Here is a 25,097-nt window from a genome sequence, read left to right as displayed (position 1 = left end):
CAAAGTACTCCCGAGCCCAGGTGGCTATAATTGTCACAGTAGCGTGACGGTTTCTTAGGCAGTGCCGCCTGAGGGCTTGAAGATCACGCACATTCAACAGTGGTTTCTGACCTTGCCCTTTACTCACTGAGATGTCTCTGAATTCTCTGAATCTTCTCACAATATTATGTACTGTAGATGTTGAAAGACCTAAATTCTCGGCAATTTTGCGTTGAGAAATGTTCCCTTTGAACTGACTTAACAATTCTCTCACGAAGTTTGGCACAAAGGGGTGAGCCATGACCCATCCTTGCTTGCAAAGACTGAGCCTTTGATGGACGCTACTTTTATACTCAGTCATGATACCTCACCTTCTACCAATTAGCCTGCTTAATGTGGAGTCTTCCAAACCGGTGTTACTTGAATATTCTGTGCACTTTTCAATCTTATTTTAACTCTGTCCCAACTTTTGTTGAGTGTGTTGCAGCCATCAAATTCTAAATTTGTGTATCTTTGCAAAATACAATTAAGTTGGTCAGTAAAACTACTGAAAATCTTTTCTTTGCACTTTTGTCAGTTAAATAAAGGTTCACGTGAATTAACATATCACAGATTTTTGTTTCTATTGCATTTTGGAAAATATCCCAACTTTTCTGGATATAGGGTTTGTACATTGAAACAACATAATGTAACGGTTTCACAGTTCAGAGTGAAGTTAAATGGAATTACCCCAACTCCTGGCACTTGTGCAGCCCGGGTCCCAGCCGCTGGATTCCTTCACACTGAATGTGGCAGTTCCACAGGTCGAGGTGTTTTATTGTACCACACAGCCCGAAGACATGAGACAGGACCGCGCAATCAATCGGGGTCAGTGTCATTCCCATGAATGAAAGTGTTTCCACAGATCCCAGTGTGGCCTGAGCCAATCCACGATTCTGAGACTCAAACAGGTAGTGCAATGTGTTCATGAGGCTCCTTTTACCAGCTTCACTCCTCGTGTTTCCACTCTGGCGTTTAACCTCCTCCTTCACCCAGTCAATCACCCGGCAGGTTGTTTCATGGGGAAATGGACCCAGAAACTCCTCCAGGCCCCGAGCTGTCATTGGGTTGGAGAGACCAGCAACAAAACGGAGAAATACCTCAAATCGCCCATCTGTCGTGTTGTGGGCTTCGGTGAGGAATTTCAGGATATCCCCGGAATGTGGAGTCAGGAATTGTGCAATTGCAGCTACAAACTCTTGGATTGTGAGGTGTGGGAATGTGTACACCACACACCGGGAAGTGTCCTCTCTCTCCAAAAGCTCCATCAGGAATCGGGAAGGCTGCAGATTGTAGTGGATCAAATCTTCACTTGTAAATACAGTCTTCTGCTCGGACACTCCTCTGAAGGCCATCTGACCTACCCTGAGTAACACATCATGGGGTCTCTCAAGCTCACGGCCGTGGTTTTTCAGGATGTTGCAAATATAGTAGGAATATAGTTGGGTAATGGTCTTGGGAATTCGCTGCGGGTCCCTGACTCTTCGTGTGAAGAAGGGGCCCAGTGCCAGAGCGAGGATCCAGCAGTAGGAGGGGTTGTAGCTCATGGTGTACAGGATCTCGTTCTCCTTCACGTGTTTGAAAACAGCTGCTGCCACCGTCTGATCTTCAAAATACTTGATGAAATATTCTTTCCGTTCCTCACCAACAAATCCCAGGATTTCAGCCCAGACACTGATCTCTGCCTTTTCCAATAAATGTAACACAGTGGGACGGGTGGTCACCAGCACTGAACACCCTGGGAGAAGCTTGTGCTGGATTAAACTGTACACAATGTCAGACACCTTGCACTGGAATTCAGGATCCGTGCAAGCGTACTGAGATTCTGTGTTTCTCCGACTGTCAGCAAAATCGATTCCGTCCTTGTATTCATCCAATCCATCGAATATAAACAGCAAACTTTCTGGGTTCTTCCACAGTGTTTCTAGAACATTCCTCAGGTAAGGGTAGAAAAACAGCACCAGGTTCGAGAGGTTTATTATACAATTGATCGTGTTTAACTCTCGGAATTTGAAACTGAAGACAAACTGGAACTGTTGGTATATTTTCCCCGTGGCCCAGTCATAAACAATCTTTTGTACCATTGTTGTTTTGCCGATCCCCGCGACTCCGGCCACTGCAGCTGAACTCCCTGCTTTGGAATTACTGTGGGAAAAGCTGCTTTGGATCAGCTGATCCGTCCGGATTTTTTCCAGCTCTACATGGAGATGTTTCTTTCTCAATTTTTCATGGGTTCTGCCTCTTGCCAGCAGCTCATGTTCCACCAGTCTCCGATCTCGAACAGTAGAAATGACCGTGAGCTCAGCGTATCGATCAACCAGCTGGGAAACCTTCACCTTCTCCCTCATCAGGATCCTGTTGACTCTCAGTGTTTCAGTTTGTGCCCGCAGAGTCTCCTTGTGTTTCTGTTGAACATCTTCCGTGGGAAAAGAAGTAAAATGATTACCACATACATTTGTCAAAGCACACAACTTGAAAACTGCAACTGGATCTCTGTACTAATATTGCAAGAATTGAAAGTTTCTATGGATGACAGTGTTGACTATAAAACCTGGTTCACGGGCAACGGACACAATGGTAATCAACCACAGAGAAAATACCGGACTTGTACAATCTGATCGTCAGCGAACAGTGAAGGTTAACTTTCCTTCGGATTTTTTTTATTATATCCCACCTGCCCAAGTTATTGTACATGTGGGTTTTACAGAATTTCTTTCCGACGCCCAGTGCTTCCTTAAGTATCATCACTAATGACTCCACAATCTCATTCATGACAACACCTTCCTGACGAGCCACTGTGACGTTCTGGTGTTCTCATCCCTCGTCCTTCATCATCCTCAACCTGTCTGAATGAAAATACACGCTCCTCAACTCTCAGCAACCCCCCATCAGGCAACAGCACACTCATCTTCCTGCACTGAGATCGCTCACTAATGTTTTGAATTAACAGTGTTTACTCACAGACTATTTATGCTCGTCACGGTCTCTGGAATCTGTCCCAGCAAGGCCACATTGGCTTCATCAGTTCAGACACGCTGCTTCTCCACACATTCCACTGACAGCCATGGATCTGAACTCTAATGTACTGTACTTTTCCTCACACTCCTCAGACTCTCCCAGAACTTCCTTTATTATACTATTTGTTATCTGGGATATTGCACACGCCAATCGGGACAGAATGTGAAAAATACATGTGAGGTGAATTTCTAGAGAAAATTCATATGGAATATTCCAGGCAACTATGGATACGAGTTCACTGGTAAAGATCCACTGCAGAGGAAATCGAACGAGCTTGTATGTGATGAGGAATTTCAGCTGACAGATGCATTTACTTTCTCTCTTTGGCCGATAAGCTGGTCAGCTATTGGGATGCATTGCAATGTAATAAACAAAAACTGATAAAGAAGGAAAAAACAGTCTTACAGTTTGCAAAATAATTTGGAGACATTTAAAACCGAGACGAACGAAAATATCATAAGCATCTATTTTCTCCCATCAATCAAGTTAGCAGAACTGTGGTCAATTGCCTTGCATGGTTGATAAATAGTTGTACAAATTGAGTCGTTAGGAAGTGAATGTATTTTCATGGGCACTGGGAGTCTGAGAGGTGGTCTATATTGATTTGGATTTCTTTACTTGCTGGCTGATTTATTTGGACCATGGCTCTCTCCTATTCCCCTTCTGATTTCCGTCTCTGAAACTGCATCTGGTTGCACAATATCAGATTATAAGATCATAAGATATAGGAGCAGAAGTAGGCCATTCGGCCCATCGAGTCTGCTCCACCATTCAATCGTGGGCTGATCCAAATCTTCCAGTCATCCCCACTCCCCTGCCTTGTTCCCATCCCCTTTGATGCCCTGGCTAATCAGGAACTTTTATATCTCTGTCTTAAACGCACCCAATGACTCGGCCTCCACAGCCGCTCGTGGCAACAAAGTCCACAGATTTTTACCACACTCTGACCAAAGTAATTTCTCGGCAAATTGCTTTGTTAGTGTTTAACATGTTCACCAGCGTCAAGTTAGAATCCCAGCTCCTGCCCATTAATGTAATGAACAATAAACAAATCTGCAATGAACAATAAACATGAGTAACAAATCTGAGAGGACATCGCCATCAAAATATTTACTTTTTTTTAAGGAGACTGTTCATCTATTTAACTGTGAAGTGAAAGTTATCTTATAAACGAACTTAGTTCCTTCTTTTCTGAAATAGGCGCGTCCACTTTGATTCAGTTATAACTCAGGCCACTGAAGAGCCAGCAGGAGATAGTGGAGTAGATCAATCAGACAGAGATGTTAAGAGTGTTGAAGGATCCGGGGATTCTGATTTCCCCAAGATAAACAGGGATCGCTTGGCGAGGGGGTAAAATTTAAAGTGCGTTCAGGAGAGGTTACTTTGACAAAGTCATTTAGACAGTAATACCTGACAAGGGCAGATCTGGCCTGCTTTTTTATGTAGCCAAGGCATCTTAGATAGGTTAATAATGAAGCTGAGCTTCACAGCAGTCAGGGAAAGGAGTAAAGGTGGATTCATAAAGGAGGAATGATTTCGAGTGTATATGACAGTGGAGACGATTGAACGTAATTGTTCATCCAGTAAAACAGGGTCATGTGGAAGTGAATAGCGGGAGATTGGGGCCAATATGTCCCCGTGGGCTGGAAAAGGGGAAGTTGTAAGGAAGTTTGAACATCAAAGCATCTACTAATAAAGAGAGGTATTCTCAGATATAGAGAATAAAAAAAAATAGATTATTCTGGAAAGAGTAGAGGAGAATACGAAAGGAATTATGAGAGCAGTCTGGGACATGACATGATGATGCTTAAGAAAAACGCGAAAGCGATTTGTGAATATATTAAAGTCAAGAGAGGTTCATTGTATCAGGACACTCCAGGAAGTACATGGTACTTTCCTGTGTTAAGATCCAGCCAGGGCTGTCGGCAGTTTTACGGTGCAACAACAACCTACACGGTCGTAATGTGGATTAAATGAATTATGGTTTAATATTCGAACAAACTGTACTGAGTGGGACTCGGGCTGAAGGAACTGCTTCATTAGGTTTGGAGATACAGCACAGTGACAGCCCCTTCCAGCCCAGATGTCCACACCGCCCAATTACACCAATGCGGCCAACTGACCGACTGACCTATACATCTGGACATAGACTTACTGAGAATAGTCTACATGGCTTCATGTGTGTAGGACATGTCTGATCAATCTTATGGAGGTTTTCATTTCCTAGGCAGTAACCAGGAGAGTTGATAAAGGAAAGGTAGTCGATGCTGTCCACAGAGACTTTAGCAAGGCATTTGACCAGATCTCGCATGGGAGATCGGTCATGAAGGCTCAGTCGCGCAGCGTTCAAGATGAGTTAATAAATTGGATTAGGTGTTGATTTTATGGGATCAGCCAGAGATTGGCAGCTGATGGTTGCTTCTCTGACTGGAGGCCTGTGAATTGATCCTGCAGGGACCGGTGTTGGGTCCGTTGTTGTTTGTCACCTATATCAAAGATCTGAATAATACTGTAACTAGCTGGATCAGCACATTTGCGATGAAATCAATATTGTGGGTGTGACAGACAGCTAGGAAGCCTGTCATGACTAGCAGAGGGATCTGGAATATATGGGAATGCAGATAGAAATTAATGCAGACATGCTCGATGCGTTTCACGTTGGTAGGACCAGCCAGGGTCCTACACAGTGAACGGCAGAGCCCTAAGAAGCAAAAGAATCCGGAATACAGGTGCATAATTACTGAAAGTGCGGTCACAGGTAGATAGGATCAAAAAGAAAACTTTTGGACCTCATAAATCAAAGTATTGACATGGGATGCTATGCTGAAGTTGTGTAAGATATTGGTGAGGCGCAATTAGCATTATTGTGTGCATCTTTAGTCACCTGCCTACAGAGCAGATCTAACTGAGGTTGAAAGAATACAGAAAAAATTCATAAGGCTGTTGCCGGGTCTGGAGGACCTGAGTTATAACGAAAGGTTGATTAGCTTCGGATTTTATTCCTTGGAGCCTAGAAGCCTGAGGGGAGATTTGATAGAGGTATACAAAATTATGAGCAGTATGAATAGGGAAAATGCAAGCAGGCTTTTCCCACTGAGATGGGTGTGACTACAACCAGCGGCTATGGTGAACTTTTAAAGGGAGTGTTTGGGAAAACTTCTTCGCTCAGAGGATCACAGTGCATAGAACGAGCTGCCAGCTGTCGATTGCTGTGTGTAGATGCCAGAGTGATGCTTACCGCTGAATAGTCGAAATAGTGAACTGAATTATTTGCAGAAAGTCGTTGGAAATGGTCTGAAGTGTAGCGAAAACTCTGAATGCCCATCAGCAGAAAGTTATTTCCAGACAAGACCGTTCCTTTTCACAGACACTTACACCTGGACACCCAGTTTCTCCAATCTGTGAACGATCGCGGTCCAACATCATTTCTGTCAAGTAATCAGTTTGAAACGTTCATTTCATCACTCACCCTTCAGTTGCGAGGATAACTCAGAAAAGCCTCCGGTGATATTCGTGATTTCAAATGGATCAAGACCTGTTGACATCGAAAAGCTTTCATGAAACCTTGTCAAACATGCATTGTTACATCTGGAAAGTTTCAATCGGATTTAGGGCAGAGTGTATTATTTCACTGTACCGAGTTCCTGGATTTCCTTCAGTATCTTCTCCAACTTCGGTAACTGCTTCCTCATTTCCACAAAGGATTCCCACAATAGCCTCCGGGCCTGGGTGCCTTTCTCCATCACCAGACTGAGGAGGAGTGTACAACTCTCCGTCCGGTTTCCCCTCTCCACGAGCTGAGTGACTTTCTGTAAAGAACAACAGTGAAGAGCGGGCGGCGAGGCACAGAATGACGAGGAAAATATCTGCTCACTGATAGGACATTCAATTAGTTACACGGCCTAAAAGCACACGAACAACCAACGGTCCATTCCGGGTCCTTTCTGTAAATCTATGGGTTCAGACATTGGAACCAAAGCAAGAAATGAAGACATTTGTATTCCAGTATTATTGTCACGGTGTGAGGTAATCTCCTCTGCCAGATTCGTTCATAACCCCACTGGCCCTGTTACATGGTTGTGTTGGAGATGACAATGTCAGGTAGTCCTTGGGGCATTAACCCGTGGATTATAGCTCATTACAATTCTACTGCTGCTGCACAACCCATTGGCCCATGGACGAAGAGCTTTGCGCTGCTCTCCGGTCTGGGTCTGTCTCTATCAGTATTATGGAAATGACATGGACATGCTCAGTGTGACAATTCCCTACCTACAAGTACTTCCGTTGAAGACCCCTATTGATGTATACCACAGTTGGAAGTTCAGTATGTTTGATTATATTGGATTGTGTCTCGACTAGTCTCTGGGACAATTCGCAAATTCCTGTTCAGTACATTTACTGTTTTAGAGGATCCTTCCGTTTGACCCGGGCTGAGGTGCCTTGATCGAACGTGAATCAATCGAGTTAGTTCTCAAATTCTATACCATTAACTGCATTCGCAGTGTCCTGGAAAGACGGAGCTAGTGAAACACAGCGAACAAAGCTTTAGCTACTCTATCAATTACAGTCCTTCTGGAGTACGATTACTTCAATCAACAACCTGTAATGTTCAGTTGTGAGTTGTTATTGTTGAACCGACTCTACGATCTGGCACGTGTGGCGATTCGGCGAGCTAATGTCTCGGTTGTACACGTCCGCCACGGGCACTGCTGGTGTGAACTTTGGACCGTATCGAGGTGGGGGTCCTTGTGCTTGAATGATGAAAATGGATTGATGGTTGGCTATTGGTGCAGCGAAATTATTGGACAGAAGAAGAGACAGGACACGGGCCCGAGAGCGAGGAATAAGCATGTTCAACCGGCTGGCCATATTGAAATGGTTCAAATGTCGCCAACGGGAACGGGAACGAAAGGCGGGCCGATGACTAGTTCGCTGCTCACGGGGTTTACTCACCTCTGCCGCTGGTGTCTCGACTAGAGGACCAGCTCCAGCAGTGAATTTGGCTCCGTGGCCGAGTAATCACTTTCCATTTTGGTGATCTCTATGCTTCAGGTTCTGACTGTAAATTGTTTACTTTTGGTGCGTGGACGACCTGCTCTGTCTTATATTTCCACAGCCTCAGTGTTTGACTGTCTATATTGTATGAGTTTTTAGTAATAGGTTATATTATATATATTTGATACTTGTAAGAAATGGAACCTCAAGGTTGTATGCTGTAGACAGACTTTGGTAATAAATGTTGTTTGAAGCTATGAAATGTTGAAGACAATTGGATAAGCACGCGAAAGGAAAGTTTTAAAGCCATATGGCACCTTTTCCTGGTGTGTGATTCGAATTCTAGGGCCACGACATTTCAGGCATCTGGCTGTGTACGGGAGTGATGTGACAATATCGATGTGGTGAGCAAGGTGTCTATCTACAAATGACAGCAGAAAAATGGGCATTTGCATCGTTGTTGCGGAGAAATGAATCTAATCCAAATATGACCAAAGGCCTTGATGGATGCTTCAATCAGACTATAATTTCTGTATCTGATTCACTAAAACCCATTTCCTTTGGCACTGTTGAGTGCAGCATATTTGGATGGATGAATTGAGAATGAACCAGTGATTGAACAATTGCCAGTGCTCACCCCAGTGGCTTTAGTCCAGTGGTTTAACAATAAACGGAACCCAAACTGTTCTTCTCGCTCACCTCGTGTTCAAGTTCACTAAAATGTCGCTCCTGTCTCAACTTCAAGCTGAGTCCTTCTATTCCTTCTTCCATTGCAGGTTTCAGTCCCTTCCTGTAGAAATTTGTCAGATAGAGCAGTTGATAATCGTCGAACTGTGCCAGGACATCTGAGATTGTATGTTTGGGATCTGGGGATAGAAATGTGGAAAATACAGTACTGTGCGACGTGGAGTGGAAAGCGCGTTGGTAGATCCAGAGGGGAGCGAACGATGTTGGAAATAGTGTATGTGGAGCGCTGCAGGAGTGGAGTGGGATACGTGGCACAGAAAATGGGAGGGGTGTGGGACATGTGGTAGAGAAGGATTGACAGGGGTGGAGTGTAGCACGGGTGCAGACACGTCCCCCACTGAGATACCTGAGACGGCCATTTTGTTCCACACAATTGGCTTACTGACCATTACAGAATCTCTCTCTGATCTCTCTCCTTTACCTTTTTCAAACCATGGGTCCCCTCTCACTGTCACTTTGCACATTAAGTCCACTCTAGAAACCCGAATTAGAATCAAGTTTATTATCACTCATACAGGTCACACATTTTTTATTCCTTTTTTTTTGGCGGCAGAACGCTCCTATGCATAAAATTGCTACAATATTGTACAAACATCTTTAGCACCCGAGCTATATATATGTCCTTAACAAATTTGCACAATGCTGTATGTACCGCCAACACAAGAAGCCACATTCACGTTGGAGGAACAACGCCTTATATTCCGTCTGGGTAGCCGCCAACCTGATGGCATGAACATTGACTTCTCTAACTTCCGCTAATGTCCCACCTCCCCCTCGCACCCTATCCGCTATTTATTTATATACACATATTCTTTCTCTCTGTCTCCTTTTTCTCCCTTTGTCCCTCTGACTATACGCCTTGCCCATCTTCTGGTGTCCCCCCCCCACCACTTCTCCTTCTCCCTGGGCCTCCTGTCCCATGATCCTCTCATATCCCTTTTGCCAATCACCTGTCCAGCTCTTGGCTCCATCCCTCCTCCTCCTGTCTTCTCCTATCATTTTGGATCTCCTTCTCCCCCTCACATTTCAAATCTCTTACTAGCTCTTCCTTCAGTTAGTCCTAACGAAGGGTCTTGGCCCGAAACGTCAACGGTACCTCTTCCTAGAGATGCTGTCTGGCCTGCTGCGTTCACCAGCAACTTTTACGTGTGTTGTTTACAAGATGTTGCCTGGATTGGAGAACGCGCCTTATGAGAATGGGTTGACTGAGCTTGGCCATTTCTGCTTGGAGCCACCGAGGTTGAGAGGTGACTTGATAGAGGTGTATATGATGTTGAGAGGCAATGATAATGTGGAGAGCCAGAGGCTTTTACCCAGGGCTGAAATGACTAACAGGTGTGGCCACATGTACCACACCCACACATTTTCCCTCTCCTCTGAACACCCCTCACATTTTCCCTCCTCCCTCTCGCATTTTGCGAACACATAACCCTCATATTTCACTCACCCGTTCCTTGCTGGGGACTTGACAAATCCGTATTTAATGAACTTCCGAGCTGACAGACAGTCGCCTCACTTGTACCGGTTCCAGGGTCCTGATCAGTGTCTCTGTCGTCACTGTCTCTGGGCTGAATTTGCTCCACTTCCGCTGCGGCCGGACCGCATTCCATTGGGACATTGCTCTCAATCTGACCCTGCTCTGGTACCTTGTTTCCCGTGTCCCGATCATCTCCCCTCGATGAGCGGCCTCGTGAAAACCTCCCGAATACTTTCCATAACCAAAACCCACCTAAAATAAATGATGAATTGCAGTTTATACTAGAGTGATCTAGAACCGAGCAGAGCAAGAATTCACAATGGATGACGACAATAAGAACATGAGACATAGGAACAGGATTAGGACATCGATTCTGCTCCACCATTCAATCATGGCTGGTCTTTTCCCCCTCATCAACCCCATTTCCCGGTTTTCTTCCCGTTACCTTTGATGCCGTGTCCAATCAAGAACCCTCGGGTCTCTGCCTTAAATACACCCAATGACCCGGCCTCCACAGTTGCCTGTGCTAACAAATTCTACAAGTTCACCACACCCCGGCAAAAGAAATTTCTCCACGTCTCTATTTTAAAAAGATGCCCCTCTATTCTGAAGCTTTGTCCTCTTATCCCACACTTCCCCACCATGGGAAGCATCCTTTCCACGTCTATTCTCTCTAGGCCTTTCAACATTCAAAAGGGTTCAATAAGAACCCCCCAACTTTCAAAATTTGAGCGAGTACAGACCCAGAGCCATCAAACGATGGAGCCAAGACTATGGCTGAGCCGATTGGGAGTGGGACTGTACATTTGAATGTGAACCGTTCATCCTGCCAGGTGACCATCCCGAAAGCCGGTGACCAGACACATCCACTCCCAGAAAAAAGAACAGGATAGACACAGTGATACTGGTCACTGGCTGCGTAGTAACTGAACACACTGGTGTCCAGGGGATCTTAATGGAACGGTGTCAGGTGATACTGGGAAACATCACTGGGATGATTTTCTACAAGCAAAACTCTCCCCTCCCCGGCTCACAAACTGTCCAGTCACCTGTGTCACACACAGATCAGCCTCCTGATTACCCACTGCCCAGTCCCCTGGATCACATACTCTCCGTCCGCTGTGTCAAAGTGTCCGGCCCCCTGGGTGACAAAGTGACCATTACCTCTAATCTCACACTGTCCAGTCCCCCGAGTCACAGACTGATCATTCCCTTGAGTCACACACTGTCTGTCCCCAGGGTCACACACAGATCACACAGATGACAAACAGTTGGATCCCCTGGACAACATCCTCTCCGTACGCTTTGACATACAGTGTGCTGTACCCTAGATGACAGACTGACCATTGCCTTGACACTCGCACTTCCCAGTCCCGTGAGGAATCTGTCCATCACAATGACATCCATCCTGTGCCTACCTACGTGTATGAACATCTCCAGGTAATCGTGCATCTGTACCCTTGGTCACCCGCCCCCCCACCCCCACAGTACTTTTCAGGTCCCTACAATTTACCATGCAACTTCTGTCCTGGGGTAACTTTACAAAGTGAAACCATTCCTTGGAGCACTTTCCATGTTCGTCTCAGTCCCCTTGTAAATTTACATAACCCCAATTCCCAACAATTTTGCAGCCATCTGCAAACTAATGAACGACATTAATTTTATCTGCCAAACCTTTAATATAAAGAGGAAAAAGTGGACACGGCACCAATCCACACCACTGGACACAAGCCTCCAAACTGAATAGCACTCTATTATTAACCGTCTGATTCCTTCCACCTCGCCCGTTCCATATCCAATTGTCTGGCTTGCCCGCAAGGACATGAATACGGTGACATACATGTACTTTGATGATAAATACAGTGAACTTTGACCTTTCAATACTCCTGAGATTACAGGTAGACAATGTGTGGAGTTGACAGTTAGCATATTTGCCGTCATTAGCTGCAGCACAGAATACAGGAGCAGAGAGATCTTCTGACAAGTTTATAAACTGTTGGTTGGGCCAGTTGGAATAACGTATGCGGTCCTGGTAACAATACTACAGGAAGGATGTATTAGTACTGGAGAGATAGCCGATTGAAAATTTCAATTACAAAAGATTGAATCGGCTGAGAACGTTTTCTGATTCAGAGAAAATAATTTTCCTCCATAGATGCTGCCTGACCTACTGAGTTCCTCCATTTTGCGTGTTGCCCGCTCTAGTTCCCCTCTTGAAACTCCACGGGGTTCACTTTAATCCTACTCACCAATGCCATTACATTGTCCCGATAGCCGTCTTTGATTCCATGTTTGTTTTCTGCTCCTTTATATTTCCAGCGCCAGATCAGCGTTGAAGTTCCTTCAACGTACTTTGAGAAAAGCACCTTCACCATTTGTCCACATTCATTGGGGTATTAAAACACTGAAGCATTTCCTTACAATCATGTCTCCTGATCCTCAGCTATCCCCAACGATGGCAATGTTCTCAGCTCGGCTACAGATCTCCTGCTCCTTTCACTCAGATGAATCTTTGCACGGTGAGCGGAGTGATTCGACGATTACCGGTGTCACGTCGCTGCACTTGAACTGTTGGAGTGATCCATTACTCAAGGTTTCTTTATCACGGAATTCAGTGACCCTGTTTGATGTAATTTTTCTGTGCCCATTAGCATCTATGTAAGTTTCTTCATCTGAACTACTGTGCACCAACAGGGCAGAAGTTTAATTATAAAGATCCCAGTGAACATACCTGTAGCCATTCTGATTCTGACTGATTGTTGATTGTCGTCGTCTTGTGTACACTTTGGTCCCGGTGCAGGACAGCCCCACCTGCTGGTGATGCCCTGAATTACACAGAACAAGCAGACAGTGAGTCAATGAGATTACGATTACTTTGCAAATATGACACTATCTCCATCCCCTGTTTCAGAGCAGCAGTTGGCTTAGGGCCAACCATTCCTCGTTTCCATCAACTTCCATACCATGTCTGTATGTCTGTCCAGTGATATCTGGCGCATCTACGGAAGGAGTCACAGAGCAGCAGATCACAAATACAGACCATTCAGCCCAAAGAGACTCTGCCGACCACAGTGCTCACCGAGATAGTCCCAACTTCCTGTGTTGGACCCATTTCCATTTTGGCCTCTTGACTCCATCTACACATCCCAACTGCTTCTGGAATTATACAATTGTGCTGCCTCATCCACTTCCTCTGGCAGGTCCTTCCACATGATCACCAACCTCTGCATGTAACCGTTGCCGCTCGAGTCGCTTTTGGAATGTATTTACCACTCCTTGCGGTGCACCACTCGTTACCCACCTCAATCCTGAGAGTAAACTGTGAAACACCACTCTTTGCTTGCTACCTTCAAGATAATACTGAATCCATCTAACTCTCTATCCGTGGACTGCATGGGACCTTGTCTGCCAGCCGAACCCGCCGTGTGGCGTCTTGTCAAAGGTTTTGCGGAGGCCCATTGTACAACATCCACTTCCCTACTCTCATTGATACTCATCTTCAAAATCTTAAGAAGTATTGTCGAATACAACTTGCCACGCACAATCCCAAGGTGACTCCTGATCAGACTCTGCCGTTTGAAATGTCGGTGCATATTGTGGAAACTTATCTCTGGCACCTCCCCTACACTTTTCTCCACTCACCATCAAAAAGCCACAGTGGCGACCCGAAGTAAGACGATGTTTCACCAAATGCTCAAAAATCCTGTCCCCAGCTATCTGTTCCAAGAGTTTGCCGATCACCAATGTAACAGTCAGTGGTCTGTAATCCCCAGGATTATAGATATTATATTTATTGAATTAGGGAACAAACATTTGCCATACTCCAATACTGTGTTACTACTCCTTTGACCAGAGAGAGCACAGAGATTATTGTCAATGTTTCTGTGAACTCTTCTCTCACTTCCTGTAGTAACGTGGTGTATATTGGAAGTTTCAACAGCACCTCTTGTTTTTAACATTGCCGTGCTCCTATGCTAACGTCACAATAACTGTCCATCTCCTTGGTAACTCTGAAGCAAAGCATTCATTAAGCACCTCACCTATTATCCCATTCTCCAGGCATGTATCCATCTTCGCTCCTGAGTAGTCCTACCCTCAATCTATTTATCTTCCTCTTCTTCACCCACGCGTAGAACACATGGGGGCTTTCCTTGATCCTGCTTGCCAAGGACTTTTCAAGCCCCCTTCGACCTCTAAATCCCTTCTTACCTCCTTCCTGGCTCCCTTATAATTCTTTAGCGCCTTGCTTAAATGTTGTTTCCTAAACCTGAACAATGCTTCATATTTCCTCTTACCTGAATGTCCGTTATCCCTTGTGAACCATGGTTCATTTCTATAAACATTATTTCCCTGCCTGTGGACAGACCTATCCAGAACCCCATGTAAATGTTTCTGAAATAATTTCCAGAGTTCCATTGTGCATTTCCCTCAGAAAATGGTTTCCCAATTTACGTTTCCATGATGCTACGAATACCATTGTAATTATCCGTCCACTAATTCAATACGGTTTCGTATCGCCTCCTACTGTCTTTGACCAAGTTCATGATAAAAGTTGGAGTGTTGTGGTCACTATTTCAAAAAGGTCACCCATCGTGACATCTGCCTAATACTAGGTACAGTATGGCTTTTCCTCAAGTTGGCCCATTCACAGACTATGTCAGGAATCACTCACAACACATTGTGCCACATGGACCCCTTTTGGAATTAGGAGGTGGGAATAAACATCAAGAAAGTTTAGGTCAACAATGATAACAACTCTGTTGCATTTGCTCGTTTTCAAAATCTGTCAAGTTATCTGCTCCTTATTATTCCAGTGTCCTTGGGGAGGCCTATAGAATACTTCCAGAATGATACTGCTCGTACATTTTCTGACTTTCACCTACACGGAGTCTGTCGATAGTCCCTACATGATGTCCTCCGTTTCTGTAGCTGTGGTACCATCCCTGATTAGCAATGCCTTCGTCCCCCTTTCATCTCCCTCCATATGCATTCTGAAACATCTAAACCCTGGAGCACTAAACAGCCAATCCTGCCCTTGTAACGGTCAAGTCTGTCTAATTGCGATAACATGTACCATCCATGTACTGAACCATGTTCTAAGTTACTCTCATTCTCAATGTTAATTGTATTGAAGTAAACACACTGCAAACCATCCAACTGACCAAATGATGCCCTGTACAAAGCCGATCCTTCCACAGTCAATCTGAACATTGCATCTCTCCTTAGATCAGCCGCTCCATAATCTGACCTAACATTTTGGTTCCCATCCCACAGCGACTGTGTTTAAACCGACTCCAGCAGCTCCAGCAGACCAGGCTGCAGGGACACTCGTTCATCTCAAGTACTTCTAGGCTTCTTCGGTCTCACTCCAGCTATTCCCTACTTTCCTTCGTACAGAAATGCAATCTCTAAAGAACCACTGTTTGAGGTTTGAGTAAATAAGACTCACCAAACTTTCTCCTCACTGAATCAATGGAAACTCCGAGTCAGATGGGTTCTCTCCAGTTGGTGCTCTCAGTCCTCGGCCCAGAATGATAGCCCCCTTCACGTTTCTGACTTTCACCTACATTGATTTCCTCTGTTTATGTAGCAATGATACCATCCCTAATTAGTAAGACAATTCTCCCCAATTCAAACCGGCCCCCCCCCATATGTATTATGAAACAACTAAAACCTGGAGCATCAAACACCAATCCTGCCCTTGTAACAGTCAAGTCTGTTGTAATGGTGATAACATACCATCCATGTTCTAAGTTACTCCTATTCTTATTACTTATTGTATTGAATTAAACACATTTCCAACTGACTACCTGATGCCCTGTCCACAACTGATCCTTCCACAGTCTCTCTAGACATTGCATCTACCTTTATATCAACTCTTCTATCATCTGACCAAACACTCCGGTTCCCATCCTGCAAGGACTGAGTTTAAACCGACCCCGGCAGCTCCAGCGGACCTGGCTTCAAGAATATTTGTTCATCTCAAATACAGATATAACCCATGCCTTTGGTACAGGGTCAAATGGGAACATAACTTCATTGTAAAACCTAATTCTGCTTCATCTCAGATTCGTAGGTTCTGACATTTATTAGTACTTGATGACGACAGGGTATGTAAATGCAAATTATTGATTAGCATTTGCTAGTTAGGACTGAATGAAATGTGGTGCTGGGACATTTGGATTCGAGAGGGTTTGCTCTTAGCAAAGGCTTGCACGACCATATATTCGAAGGCAAGTATGTCATTACCATAATACGATAATACAAAGGAGCAGAAGTCGGCCATTGAGTCTGCTCCGCCATTTTATCATGAGCTGATCCATTCTCCCATTTAGACCCACTCCCCCGCCTTCTCACCATAACCTTTGATACCCTGGCTGCTCAGACACCTATCAATCTCTGCCTTAAATACACCCAATGACTTGGCCTCCACTGCTGCCCGTGGCAACAAATTCCATAGATTCACCACCCTCTGTCTAAAAAAAATTGTTTGCGTTTCTGTTCTGAATTGGCGCCCTTCAATCTTTAAGTTATGCCCTCTCGTACTAGACTCCCCCATCATGCCACATCCACTCTGTCCATGCGGAGGAATCAATGACATGTTGCTGCAGTTCATGGTAATTCCACATTTCTGCAGTCACTACAGCAGGAAACAACTGCGGCGTCTTCTAAAGAGTCAAAATTCTCAATGCATTTTGAGATAATTGTGACCTAACACAGCCAAGCAAGGAAACATCAGAAATGATGTTTGAAATGAGCAAATGATATGAGGGAATGTGCGTGGCTTCACAGAGCTGATGCTGACAGCACATTAGTAGATCTGGAATGATTGCAACTGGGCCTGATAGAGGCATAAATGGTATTTCTAGGCTTATTAAGTCTCACTTCAGCTATTTCCTACTTCCCATGATACAGAAATGTAATGTCTAAAGGACTAGCGTTTGAGTACATGAGACTCACCAAACTTTCTCCTGAGTGAATCAATGGAAACTGTGATTCAGAAGAGTTCTCTCCGGTTGGTGCTCTCAGTCCTCGGGCTGGTTCATTGTTGCTGTTCCCTCATCTTCAGTTGTGGTTTTCTTCCAGTTGTGGGCTTTTCTTCCAATAAATCTCTCAGCCCAGATCTAACTTTAAACAGAGAGATAATGAAGCATGTTACTAATACAAAGGAGAACAAAGCATTCGATTCATTGAAATTTTAATTTTGAACGGATATATAATGATCCAAGTGAAGAAATCTGTAACTGCCCCTCACACTTTACAAAACATGACATGGGATACAAAAGAACAGACACAAAATGCTGGAGGAACTCATCAGGCTAGGCAGCATCTGCATGGCAACTCCACTCTCTTCCACAGATGCTGCCTGGCCTGCTGAGTTCCTCCAGCATTTTGTGTGTGTAACATCCACGCCCGGACAATCAGGCGGAAAGCAGTTACTTTCCCCAAGCACTAACCTTGATCACCAGCTCTACTCACTAACCCACCCTCCACACCCCACACACTACTAGTTTAACATCTCCTGACAGTTCTAGACTCTCCTGTGCCCAACATCACTTTGTGGACATACAACCAATGTCAGTCTCATATGTCCAGACTCTCCTGTGCCTAACGTCACTTTATGGACATGCAATCAATGTCAGTCTCATATGTCCAGACTCTCCTGTGCCTAACGTCACTTTATGGACATGCAATCAATGCTCTACAGCTATCTTACATTATGTATTGTCTTTTGTTTGTTAATGTGGTCTCCATCATTTTGGTTTTTTTTCCTGCCTTGCTTTGGATCCAGAGCAACAATTACCTTTTTCTCCTTTACACTTGCCTACTGGAATGACATTTAGCAATTTTGAATCTTGAACCCTCGGGAAAATACCATGGCCAACCACATTATCTATACTCCCTCTTGATTTCATAAACTACAATGTCACCCTCATCCTCCTCTGGAATAAAGAACCAGCTCGGCCAACCTCTTCCTATGACTCGACCCTCTAGTCCAGGCAGCATCTTCAGCAATCTCGTCTGCACCCTCTCCAGATTGATAATATCTTTCCTACAGTAGGTTGAACACAACTGTACATAAGACTCTGCACCAACAATTTATATCACTGCAATATAATGCCATAATCCAGCACTCAACGCCCTAACTGATGAAGACAGGATGATTAAAGCCTTCTTTTTCACCCTCTATACTTGCACGCCGACTTTCAGTGAACTGTACTCTTGTACTCCCAGGTCGCTCTGCTCCACAACACTCGGTGCCCTCCCATTCACTATGCCAGTCCCACCTAGTTTGACTATCCAAAGTGCACCATCTCTCACTTGTCCAAGTTGAAAACCATTTGACATTCCTCAGCCCATCTCCACAACTGACCAAGATGTCTCTGAAATTCATTGTCACCTGTTGCCTTATCAACCAGTCTCCCGAATTTAGTCTCCCTGTATACCCATGACTGTGTCGCCACAGACAGCTGTAATCTGCTATTTAAATTTGTCGACGACACTACATTGACTGGCCTCCTTTCAAACAATAATGAGGTGGCCTACAGGGAGGAAGTCATCTCTCTGACACAGTGGTGGCAACATAACAACCTTTCCGTCGAATGTCGCAAAAAACAAAGGAGCTGGTTGTGGATTACAGGAGGAGTGGAGACGGGCTAACCCCTATTGACATCAATGGATCTGGGGCTGAGAGAGTAAACAGCTTTAAGTTCCTCGTCATCCACATCACCGAAGACCTCACATTGTCTGTTCACACCAGCTATGTGGTGAAAGAGGCACATAAGCTCTTCTTTCACCTCAGACGGTTGAGGAAGTTCGGTATTGCCCCCCAGATCCCAAGAACTTCCTGTAGGGGACACAATTGGGAGCATCCTGACTGGCTGCGTCACTGCCTGGTGTGGGAACTGTACCTCCCTCAATCACAGGAACCTGCAGAGAGTGGTGCGGACAGCCCAGTGCATCTGTAGTTGTGAACTTCCCACTATTCAGGACATTTACAGAGACAGGTGTGTGAAAGGGGCCCAAAGGATCATTGGGGACCTGGGTCACCCCATCCACAATCTATTCCAGCTGCTACCATCCGAGAAACGGTACAGTAGCATAAAAACCAGGACCTACAGGCTCCAGGACAGCTTCTTCCACCGGGCTATCAGATTAATTAACTCACTTTGATTTGAGGTAATCTATATTATATGGACTGTTCAATTTATTTTAAATTATTATAAATTACTTTGATTGCACAATGCACATTTAGACCGAGAAGATTTTTATTCCTCACATATGTGAAGGATGTAAGAAATCATTTCAATTTAATTCAATTCAGTTCAAACTTGCAAATCGTGCCATGTACATTCATATACAAATCAATGGCATGAATACTGAATTACAGAGGTCTCGACACTGACACACACATCCCACTCATCACAGGCCTCCATTCAAATAAATCCATCATCAGTCATCACCCTCTGCTTCCTGTCATTGAGCACAGAGTGAATCCACCTCGCCAGCTCCCCGTGAATCCCACGTGACTGAACCTTCCAGATCAGCTGCCATGCGGGATCTTGTTACAGACTTTACCAAAGTTCAGATGAACAACATCACTGCCCTAATTCACCCAACTCCCTAGTTAACTCTTAAATAATCTCCAAAATACTTGACAGATATGATGTCCTGTTGGGCAGTGTAGACGGTGATTTCCCCATAACCCATGTCCAACCGCCCGAGACTTCAGGTTCACTGCAGACTTAAAAAATTTCCTATCCCGGCTGTCAAATTACCAACCTGGACTGAAGCCCGTATACTGCCAGTTCCATGTCATCAGAGTCACCAGCCCAATATTATCACCCATACAAAGATACTTTGGTGCGGCGATTTGCTGTGGTGTTCCTGCCATTTCCGATTCACAATCTAAGGTGGAATTGGAACCTAATGACCCTCTGCCGGGGCCGGGGCTCAGGCTGGTTCCCCGGTCTGTACAGAGAATGCAGATACACTTCGGCCTGTCCCCAGCAGCTAAACCAAACACATTTGATTACAATCTTCTTGCTGTGTGGGATCTTGCCCAGCACAGCTGGCTGACACGTTTCCTGCAGAGTAGCAGGAACAAAATCTAAAATTATAAAGCAGAAAATGCTGGGAACTCAGTACATCAGACTACATCTCTGAAAGGACAAATGGTGGAAGACCCAGTTCCACAACTGAGACTGTCCAAGGTGCTGCCGATCTGCTGAGCATTTCCAGTATTTTCTCCTCCTTACTTTAAATTTCCTGCAACTGTAGCATTTTCTCCCTCTTCATTTTAATTCACAGATAGTAACTGATTGTAAAATATCAGCAACACCCTAAACTGTAAATGCCACCCCACCCCAACAAATTTGTTAGTTCTCAGTTCATCCTGACCCTGGTGTAACAGATTCCATCCAGTCAATGCTCACAACATCCTTTCCTCCCACTGTCACTCTGTTACATTTGCTCCTGAGGCCACTGTCTCTACGCTGAGAGGCGGTGACCACAGAGCGATAAAATGTGCAACACTTGCTGCAGCTCTGACGGGCTGCTACCCTGGAAACAGAGGAAATGGCTCACCGAAAAAAAAAACAGAAAAAAATATAATTAACTCAACATCAGGTTCTACGAGTTCCATTCTGGCAAAGATTAACACGGCATCCAGTTTGCGGCAATGGGATACAGGCTGGGCAGATGTTGAACAAGATGGTAGATATTTATCATTGATGTGGTAGGATACAGGCTGGACAGAGATTGAACAAGAAGGTTGATATTTATCACTGAGGTGGTGGGATACAGACTGGAGAGAGGTTGAACAAGATGATTGATATATATCATTGAGGTGGTGGGATACAGGCTGGACAGAGATTGAACAAGATGGTTGATATATATCATTGAGGTGGTGGGATGCAGGTTGGACAGAGGTTGAACAAGATGTTTGATATATATCACTGAGGTGGTGGGATACAGGCTGGACAGAGATTGAACAAGATGTTTGATATATATCATTGAGGTGGTGGGATACAGACTGGACAGAGATTGAACAAGACGGTCGATATATATCATTGAGGTTGTGGGATACAGAATGGACAGAGATTGAACAAGATGTTTGATATATATCATTGCGGTGGTGGGATGCAGGTTGGACAGAGATTGAACAAGACGGTCGATATATATCATTGAGGTGGTGGGATACAGGCTGGACAGAGATTGAACAAGATGGTTGATATATATCATTGCGGTGGTGGGATACAGAATGGACAGAGATTGAGCAAGACGGTCGATATATATCATTGAGGTGGTGGGATACAGGCTGGACAGAGATTGAACAAGATGGTTGATATATGTCACTGAGGTGATGGGATGCAGGCTGGACAGAGGTTGAACCAGTTGGGCAGGGGATGAGCAGATGGAGTCGGATGGGAGAAAGGTATCAAGGCCGATCTCTGATGGTCCTCCAGCAATACGCAGATCCTGAAATAATAATAATACTTCACATCTCGGTGGATACATCGAACAGACTACAAATGTGTTACTGAAGGAACTGAGTAGAAGGACTCTCTCCGACTAAAGGAAAATGTATTGGTTGATAGTGGTGTTGATGTCTATGTCTTTGAGAGGGCTCACCCCAGCATCCGGGGGCCCCCATGTTAACACCTTTCTGTCTCTCTGTTACACCTATGCCAAACAGGTAGAACTGGGGGCTGGTGGGTTTGTGCTGAAATTCCGCAGCATGGTAAAACTATGATTCCAATGTCAGTAATCCCGCACAACCAGAGTGAGGAACTCTCAGCTTGGGCTTTCTCAAATAACACCCGGGGAAGAGAGGTGAGGAACTGTGGTCCAGTCAGAGATGACTGTGGCTGTCAGTGTGTTGAGAGATGGTATCTCAGGCCCCACCAAATGGAACTTCCTATACTGGGAAACATGCATCCTGGCCATACTTGCAGGTGCCCAGCAGCGGAGAGGAATAACTGAGACTGAGTGATTTTGGATAATCACTTTTCTCTCTGATGGAGTAGCCAGGAATTCACGAGAGATAATCAATTTGGCTACAGCACTTGAGGGGCTGGCCACAATACTGCAGGGGCCCCGACAGAAACACAGGCCCAAGTAACAGAGATATCCACTGAAATGATTGCAATCCGGCAAACAGTCCTACAGAATCCTATGCTAAGCCATGCTGACCCATATTTCTTCTTGAGGGTAGCTAGCTAGGGTTTCAGGATGCTTAGCTCCTTGTGCACTCATGTGTAGAGATAGGACAGCTTCAGTCTGTTCTGTGTGTGTAAGCCATTATGACTATTTTGTAATTTGTTTTTCGGGGCTGTCATGTAGTAAATAACTTTGGCTCCAGCCTGTCTTGTGTGGGGGGTATCTGTACGGATCTATCTGTGGTGTAACGGGAATTGTTAGTCAGTTAGTGGATTGGGTGGGAACAGTCATAGATTGTTCCTGTTTGAGCGACTAACTGAGTAGCCCTGGGTGCTTGGAATAAAGAGTTTGTACTTCTACAGTCTCTGATTGATTTTATCCGGATTCAACCTCCACAGAAAGGGAGTGGTTTTAAAGGGCTGGGCTGCTGGAAGCACATTACCAGACCTAGAGTGATTGCAACTGGCTCTGCCAGAGGCACAGCTGGTTCTTCTGGGCACATTCAGTCTCAGTCCAACTATTTCCCAGATGCAGATCTGCATCTGCAGATTTCCTCGTGTTTGCTTATTTTCTACCTTCCTTTTTACAGGTATGTAACGTCGAAAGTCGTGGTCCCCAGCCACGAGGAAATTAAATTGAGTGTATTAGCCACTTATAAATGACTTATATTTGACTTACCACCTATATAGCGGTCGTGATTAACACAACCCCCCACCCCGTCGGCCGGTCCGCAAGAATATTGTCAATTTTAAACCGGACCGCGGTGCAAAAATGGTTGGGGACCCCTGGTCTAAGGGACCAGTTTTTGAGTAAATGAGATTCACCAACCTTTCTCCTGACTGAATCACTGGAATCTCCGAGTCAGATGGGTTCTCTCCAGTTGATGCTCTCAATCCTCGGGCTGGTTCACTTGTTGCTGTTCCCTCGTCTTCAGTCGTGGTTTGCTTCCAGTTGGGGTTTTCCTTCCAATAAATCTCTCACCGCAGGTCTAACTTTAACGTGAAAGATAATGAAGCCCATTAACTATGAAAAGGAGAACCAAACATTTCTGCTTAATTTTACTAAGAACAAAACTCACTGAAATTTAAACGTTGACAGCAGATATACAGAAATGATCCCAGTGATGGGAGGAGAAGATGGCAACGTGATGCAGTGCGTGGCCGTTCCAAATGAATATCGTATGTGATAACTAGGGGGGCCGTGCACAATTCGGATCTGATGGAGACAGCCGTGAGAAGCACGGAGGAACACCTGGAGTAACATCTGAAATGCCCGCTTCGCTGCCGCTGCTACTGTGCGACCAAGAATCTCCAGAGGGAAGGCCCCAAATCCTTGGCTTTTCCTATTGCCGGGGCCGAGGTCGAAACGCCCGGCAGAGATGGCACTCGGCGCTCATTGTCGGAGAGCTGGTCGGAGGCTCGGAGTTTTCGGACGGACTCGGAGTCGGACTGTGGTCGGGTGCTTCCGGGATGCTGCATCGGCAAGTTTGCGGCGCTGGAGGTTCACCGTCTGAGTGAGATGATGGGACTTGCGAGAGACTTTGAGACTTTTACCGTGCCATGGTCTGTTCTTATCAAATTATAGTATTGCTTTGCACTGTATAATATTTTCAAGTCTACAGAGGTATCATTCAGTCGTGGTAAAACATAAGACACAGGAACAAAATTAGATGATTCGATCCATCTGGTCTGCCCCACCATTCAACCATGGCTGATTTTTATTCCAACACCATATTCCTGCCTTCCTCCTGTAACACTGAAGCTACTTAGTCATCATGGATATATTAATCTCTGTTATAAATATACCCAAACGGCAGCCTCAGCGAACCTCTGCGGCCACAAATTCCACAGATCAGACATCTTTTGGCCAAAATATTTTTCTCATCTTAGTTTTAAAATGAAGCATCTTTATTCTGAGACTGTGCTGTCAGATCACAGACCCTCCGTCTAATGGAAACATCCTCTCCATGTCCACTGTATCCAGTCTTTTCAGCATTCGGGAAGTTTACTTAACCATACATCCCTCCACCACCCCCACCGTCCCTCTGAACTCCATTGAGCACAGGTCCAGAATCATCAAATGCTCCTCATACATAAAGCCGATCATTCCTGAGATTATTCTTGTAAACCTCATTAGCAACAACTGTACTGTACACATTTCCAGGAATAACAGACAAATTGGTACCAGGATAATTTACAGGGAAAAGTTATGCTTTCTTTACTGTTCTACTATCACAGAACGAGCCATTTCCATTCCCAGGTTAAAACAGGTCCGTTTCAGGAAATATAAACCATTCCAGGGTGAATGTAATAAAAAGAAACTGGAATTACCAGAAACGTTCAGCAGGTTAGGAACAGCTGTGGGGAGAGGAACAAACTTTACAATTCAGGTTAATAACGTTTCGTCAGAATGACTTCAAACATTTTCAGTTTTTAGTGCAGATCGCCAGCAACTTGAGTTTCTGTTTGATTTCCACTGTCTGACAGACAGGTGACAGTGAGGGGGTGGGGGGGATTTCCAAACACAGTTTGAACACTGAACCCCGGGTCTATTTATACTGGTGCCAACACAGAGCAGCCTCTCTCTGCGAGGATGGAATGGGGACCCATCCTCTCCTCAGATTAATAGTCACTGCTTCCACAGGAACTGTGGTAAATTGGATTAGACATTGAGGTGGTAA

General features: G+C 44.9%; 1 protein-coding gene across 9 annotated transcripts in view; it reads right to left on the bottom strand.

The window, feature by feature from the left end:
* Positions 1-25,097, bottom strand: part of LOC134341475 (NACHT, LRR and PYD domains-containing protein 3-like) — a 35,764-nt gene that overhangs the window by 5,841 nt on the left and 4,826 nt on the right. For 4 of the 9 annotated variants that reach the window (XR_010016768.1, XM_063039334.1, XM_063039336.1 and 1 more), the window contains 8 exons: positions 23,246-23,409; positions 17,216-17,383; positions 12,987-13,080; positions 10,226-10,507; positions 8,731-8,897; positions 6,674-6,845; positions 6,506-6,571; positions 709-2,434 (listed from right to left, as the gene is read on the bottom strand). Coding sequence is in view for 8 of the 9 variants with exons in the window: in XM_063039334.1 (XP_062895404.1) it covers positions 709-2,434; positions 6,506-6,571; positions 6,674-6,845; positions 8,731-8,897; positions 10,226-10,507; positions 12,987-12,996 (2,423 nt within the window). In the remaining variant the exon portion in view is untranslated. Of the gene's footprint in view, positions 1-708; positions 2,435-6,505; positions 6,572-6,673; positions 6,846-8,668; positions 8,898-10,225; positions 10,508-12,986; positions 13,081-17,215; positions 17,384-23,245; positions 23,410-25,097 lie in introns of those variants that run through there. The other 5 variants (XM_063039337.1, XM_063039338.1, XM_063039339.1 and 2 more) reach the window with 5 other exon arrangements.

This window comes from Mobula hypostoma, unplaced genomic scaffold, assembly GCF_963921235.1.
Source record: "Mobula hypostoma unplaced genomic scaffold, sMobHyp1.1 scaffold_186, whole genome shotgun sequence".
Taxonomy (NCBI): domain Eukaryota; kingdom Metazoa; phylum Chordata; class Chondrichthyes; order Myliobatiformes; family Myliobatidae; genus Mobula; species Mobula hypostoma.
Note: the sequence above shows the minus strand (reverse complement) of the source record. Positions and strands in the feature narration are given on the sequence as shown.